Source organism: Spermophilus citellus (genome assembly GCF_964194105.1).
Source record: "Spermophilus citellus genome assembly, chromosome: 2".
Classification (NCBI taxonomy): Eukaryota; Metazoa; Chordata; class Mammalia; order Rodentia; family Sciuridae; genus Spermophilus; species Spermophilus citellus.
Genome location: NC_138183.1, coordinates 145,884,362 through 145,890,309, shown reverse-complemented (window position 1 = coordinate 145,890,309; position 5,948 = coordinate 145,884,362). Strand labels below are relative to the sequence as shown.

General features: G+C 44.4%; 1 protein-coding gene across 1 annotated transcript; it reads right to left on the bottom strand.

Annotated features, from left to right (window-relative positions):
* Window positions 1-1,379: 1,379 nt before the first annotated feature.
* HSPA8 (heat shock protein family A (Hsp70) member 8) lies at window positions 1,380-5,811 on the bottom strand. The gene is made up of 9 exons (XM_081267479.1): window positions 5,670-5,811; window positions 4,737-4,946; window positions 4,199-4,404; window positions 3,886-4,038; window positions 3,234-3,789; window positions 2,824-3,026; window positions 2,399-2,597; window positions 2,050-2,282; window positions 1,380-1,790 (listed from the first exon to the last, which is right to left on the bottom strand). The coding sequence occupies exons 2-9, from the start codon at window positions 4,939-4,941 to the stop codon at window positions 1,605-1,607; spliced, it is 1,941 nt and encodes a 646-aa protein (XP_081123605.1). The 5' UTR covers window positions 4,942-4,946; window positions 5,670-5,811; the 3' UTR covers window positions 1,380-1,604.
* Window positions 5,812-5,948: the final 137 nt, after the last annotated feature.

Genomic DNA, 5,948 nt, shown 5'->3' with positions numbered 1-5,948 from the left:
ACTCTCATGGTTACTTTCATCTTTAATTTGTTGTATATAAGCAGAATGCATTACAGTTCACATTACATATATAGAACTGTACTTACTACCCTAAAACCAGCTTCTGAATGTAGGGGCTCCTGTCCCCATGCATTGTTTTTTATTTTATTTTATTATTTTTTTAAAGAGTGAGAGAGGAAAGAGAATTTTTAATATTTTTTAGTTCTCAGCGGACACATCTTTGTTGGTATGTGGTGCTGAGGATTGAACCCGGGCCGCTCGCATGCCAGGCGAGCGCGCTACTGCTTGAGCCACATCCCCAGCCCCCCCATGCATTGTTTTTTAGTTGTAGTTGGACACAATACCTTCATTAGTGGTGCTAGAACCCAGGGCCTTGCACCTGCTAGGTAAGCACTCTACCACCGAGTTCTTTGAGGAACTATGACAGAATAGTCCCAGAAGCTAACACTGCCAACAATCTGGGATGCTATAAACCCCCTAGTTAAGGACCCAAACAAAAATAACAAAGTCTCTTGAGAGTCAGCTAATAGCTATATGGACTAACTACATCTGTTGCAAACATTGTACCAAAGGGCTGGGGATGTGGCTCAAGTGGTAGTGTGCTCTGGGTTCGATCCTCAACACCACAAAGATGTTGTGTCCGCCAAAAACTAAAAAAATATTTTAAAAAATGTTGTGCCAAATTATTACAACCATAAGCCCATAACCACATATAATAGCTGGGCTACCACAAAGCAACATGAGATTAATGCCATATACAGGAATAAGGTTTGAGACCAAGCTTGGCAACTTAGAAAAAAGGGGAAAAATGTAGCTTGGTAGCAAAGTAATCTGGGGTTAAAACGCCCCCCCCAAAGCTATGAAAAAATCTTACCATACATGAGCCACATACTATAGCACATGGATTTAACTCCAAGAAATGACAAGATAGGCCAACTTAAGCTCAAAACTCAAGAACATAGCAGTGATTCCCTGTTGGGACTCAACCAGCCACTACGTGACATAAGCCACTTTCTGTGCTTTAGAAAAAGTACCTACACACCATGTGACCCACAGGAAAGTCACATTTCCCATGAACTCAGGAATACCTTTGGTATGTACTTCTGTTCTTAAGTTAGCCAAAGAGGCACCCAGGTAAATTAATAAGCTCTTGTTCCTGATACATTGGTTTCTGCCCTTCTTAACTGAAGCCACTATTGAAGCTTTTAGGATGAGCAAGACTTTTCATTTGTTACTTAACTTCATAGCCAATTCTGCCAATTCCACCCATAGAACTGGCTTTAAAACTTGTCACTTAAATCAAAATCAAATGGCACATTACCAATGTTACTCTAAGGCCTTACCAGAAGCTAATGAGAGACAACTATATAGTGCCAATTTTTAAATACAGTTTTATTTAAGACATTGCATTTTCCACTTACAATACAGTGTTTATAAAGTGCAATGTTATTTCCTTTCCCTGTGTACATGTTCCATATTCAAGTATTGAGAATGCCCAGTAATTTACTATAGCAGCAACTTTACAACTGCCACAGAATTTGCTACAAATTTGGGCCCTTCCATGTTTTACTGTGGAACAATGCTACAACTGTACTTGTGCTGGCTTAATCAACTTCTTCAATGGTGGGTCCAGAGGAAGCACCACCAGAGGGAGGAGCTCCCCCACCAGGGAATCCCCCAGGCATTCCTCCTGGCATGCCTCCTGCGCTCTGGTACAGCTTGGTAATGATGGGATTGCAGACTTTCTCCAGCTCTTTCTGCTGATGTTCAAATTCTTCCTTCTCTGCAGTCTGAAGGGAAAAAAATAACCACTGTAAGTTTACTTATAATGCAACCTAATATATTCATGGAGCCCAGGGCTAGTCAGAAAAAGCACATCACACTAGGTCTTAGTCTTGGGTCACTCAGACATCCAAGGAAGGATGTCAAATTCTGCCAACATGTCAAATTCTGGTGGAAACTGCGAATGTCTGGACCTTTCATCACTGTGACCGTTATTCCAACCCAGAGTCTATGCATCTCTTTACTGCTTAGCAGAAAATTACCTACCTGGTTCTTATCCAGCCAGTTGATGATTTCATTACATTTGTCAAGAATCTTCTGTTTGTCTTCATCATTTATCTTGCCTTGAAGTTTCTCATCTTCAACAGTTGCTTTCATGTTGAATGCATAGGACTCAAGTGAATTCTTGGATGACACCTTGTCCCTCTGCTTTTCATCTTCAGCTTTGTACTTCTCAGCTTCCTGGACCATGCGCTCAATGTCTTCCTTGCTCAAACGACCTAGAAAATTACAAAATCTTCAGTAGGTCCCTGTTACAACTTATCCCTTGGCCTACAGTGGGGGACACTTCAAATGAATCAAGACCAGGCAAGAGAGCCTTATTTTCCAGACTAACCTTTGTCGTTAGTGATGGTAATCTTGTTCTCTTTTCCTGTACTCTTGTCTACAGCAGAAACATTCAGGATGCCATTGGCATCAATATCAAATGTGACTTCAATTTGAGGAACACCACGGGGTGCAGGGGGTATGCCTGTGAGTTCAAACTTGCCAAGCAGGTTGTTATCCTTGGTCATGGCACGCTCACCTTCATATACCTTGGGGTAAACAATAACAGAAATTAATCCCCATTAAGACTTAAAATTTCTGTGCTATAAACTCATTAGGAATGAATAGTCAGTCGCTCAGACATCCAAGGAAGGAACTGGCCAACACAAAATTGTTCTGGTGGAAACTACGAATGGTTTTGGAATCCATCATCACAGCGAACAAGATTTTCTTGGTTTTACATAACTGCTACAAGTGTTAATATACAACACCTACCTGAATGAGCACACCAGGCTGGTTGTCAGAGTAAGTTGTGAAGGTCTGTGTCTGCTTGGTAGGAATGGTGGTATTGCGCTTGATGAGGACAGTCATGACTCCACCAGCAGTTTCAATACCAAGGGAAAGAGGAGTGACATCCAACAGCAGCAAATCTTGAACGTTTTCAGACTTGTCTCCAGATAAAATGGCTGCCTGGACAGCTAAAGAAAATATTAACAATTAAAAAGAAAAAAAAGCAAATTCAAATTACCTCATTAACCCATTTCATTCGCTCAGACATCCAAGGAAGGAACTAGCCAACACAAAATTTCTGGTGGAAACTACGAATGGTTTTGGAATCCATCATCACAGCGAGTTGGTTTGGGCCCAAAAGGCTGCCTATTATAAAGGTTAAAATTTGAGATTACCTGCACCATAAGCAACAGCCTCATCAGGGTTGATGCTCTTATTCAGTTCCTTTCCATTGAAGAAGTCCTGCAGAAGCTTCTGAATCTTGGGGATACGAGTAGAACCACCCACCAGTACAATATCATGGATCTGTGACTTGTCTAGTTTGGCGTCTCGAAGAGCTTTTTCTACAGGGTCGAGGGTGCCACGGAACAGGTCAGCATTCAACTCTTCAAATCGAGCACGGGTAATGGAGGTATAGAAGTCGATTCCTTCATAGAGAGAATCAATCTCAATACTGGCCTGAGTGCTGGAAGAGAGGGTACGCTTAGCTCTTTCACATGCAGTACGGAGACGTCGGACAGCTCTTTTGTTCTCACTGATGTCCTTCTTATGCTTGCGCTTGAACTCTGCGATAAAATGATTGACCATTCTGTTGTCAAAGTCTTCTCCACCTAAGTGGGTGTCTCCAGCTGTAGATTTGACCTCAAAGATTCCATCCTCAATAGTGAGGATTGACACATCGAAAGTGCCACCTCCTAGATCAAAAATCAGCACATTTCTTTCAGCTCCAACCTGCCATTAAGAAAATAAGCGTATATGTAAATTCCTGACAGCTAATAACAAATCCTAAATCTAGATTTGCATTCAAAGACAAAAACTAAGACAAACCTTTTTGTCCAAACCATAAGCGATAGCAGCAGCAGTTGGCTCATTGATTATCCTAAGTACATTGAGACCAGCAATGGTTCCGGCATCTTTGGTTGCCTGACGCTGAGAATCATTGAAGTAAGCTGGCACTGTGACCACAGCATTGGTAACGGTCTACAATAAAGTAACACAAAAAAACCCAGATTAATACCAAGTTACAGTACAATTTGTGTTACTTCGTCCCATAATCAAATTACTTTCAACATGCACTCAAATTCCAGTTGGAACCCCACCCTGTTAAATTCCTACATTGTCAAAAAAAAAAACACCTCACCTTCCCAAGGTAGGCCTCTGCAATTTCCTTCATCTTTGTCAGAACCATAGATGAAACCTCTTCTGGATAGAAACTTTTTGTCTCTCCCTTGTATTCTACTTGGACTTTGGGCCTGCCTGCATCATTCACCACCATAAAGGGCCAGTGCTTCATATCAGACTGGACAACAGCATCATCAAACCTCCGCCCTATCAGACGTTTGGCATCTGTAAAAACAATCAGGCATTTTATTGCATTTCACCTTCTAACATTAAGACCCAGGTCTAGTGAAGTTCAAAGAGTGGATCCTCAACATTCTGCAAAGGCCTAATTTTCCAGCAACACATAAACCCCCCCATGCTTTCTCAAATGCCAAACTCCTATGTGGGAAGCAATAATACATCCTAATTTACCCTAAAATTAAAGGATTACTTAATACCTAAGAAATACCCTATCCCAAGAAAAATATTTCCCTACTGCACAAGACTCATTTAGTAAGCCAGAATTCCTCAAATGCCCTGCTCCCTACCCCTTAATACTCAGAAAATTACATACTTACCAAAAACCGTGTTGGTGGGGTTCATCGCAACCTGATTCTTTGCAGCATCGCCGATCAATCGTTCTGTGTCAGTAAAGGCGACATAGCTTGGGGTAGTTCGGTTCCCCTGATCATTGGCAATTATCTCCACTTTTCCATGCTGGAAGACACCCACACAAGAGTAGGTGGTGCCAAGATCAATGCCAACTGCAGGTCCCTTAGACATGGTTCCTGAGAATAATAAACACGTGTTTTGAAAATCCAGTGAAGCATTTTCAGTGTATTCCCCCTTCTTTAGACCACTTAAGAATGGCTATAACCACAAAGATTATGCTCAGTACTTCTTTACCACGCAGGAGATCTGAGCAGTAATGCTGCAGTACAGGTTGCTATGCCAAACCTAGCAGAGCCCGCCCCTGCCCGAAGGAACCATCTGCCCTGAAAGTCTGCGACGTTGCTGAACACGTGGCCAACACCGACAGGAACCCCGGTGCAATCCCCGTAGCCAAAGCCCGGGGCTCCACGAGTTGCAACGGCCCTTCTTTCCCCACTACCCTAAGAACCTCCATTCTGGGTGCTTGCCAAGGGCGGCTTAGCAAAACGACTCAGGAAAAAGCAAAGACTCAAGGCCTGGCTCGGATTCCCCTAACCAAGGCCACAGCGGATGCGGCGCCCCTCCCCCAGCACGCAAGGTCTTGTTTAACCGGGGCAAAGGGGCGCCGCCCTGCCCCTGGGTCGGCCGCAACAGCCTGAACTCGGCTACCCCCCTAACCTGCAGGCCACGGCCAAGCGCCAAGGCCACCCCCTTGCAGAGAAAATGCTGCCTCACCGATCGCTACTCTTCCCCCGAAAGCTCCAGGGAGCTGGTCTGGAGACCCCTGACAATAAGCCCGCTCAGTCTGGGATACACGCTTCCCCAGAAACTTCCAAGGACTTAAAGGGCAAAGGCCTTACCGTATGTGTAGGCCGGAATCTACTCGCGAAGAAACCGCACACACCTCAAAAGCTGCCACCGCGTTCAATGAGACCGGTTTCCGCCCGCCACCCTGTCTCTTATACCCCGTCTCAGAACCTTCCAGAAGGGGCCCGCCCCGGCCGGCTGTTCATCATGGTCGCCTCAACCAATGAGTGCTTGGCTACCTCTGGAAGCTCCAATGAGGAACCCGTATTCGCTCCTCAAGCCTCACCCCCACCCGCCCCCGTCCCACCCCCCCTCGCGATGACGCACCACCG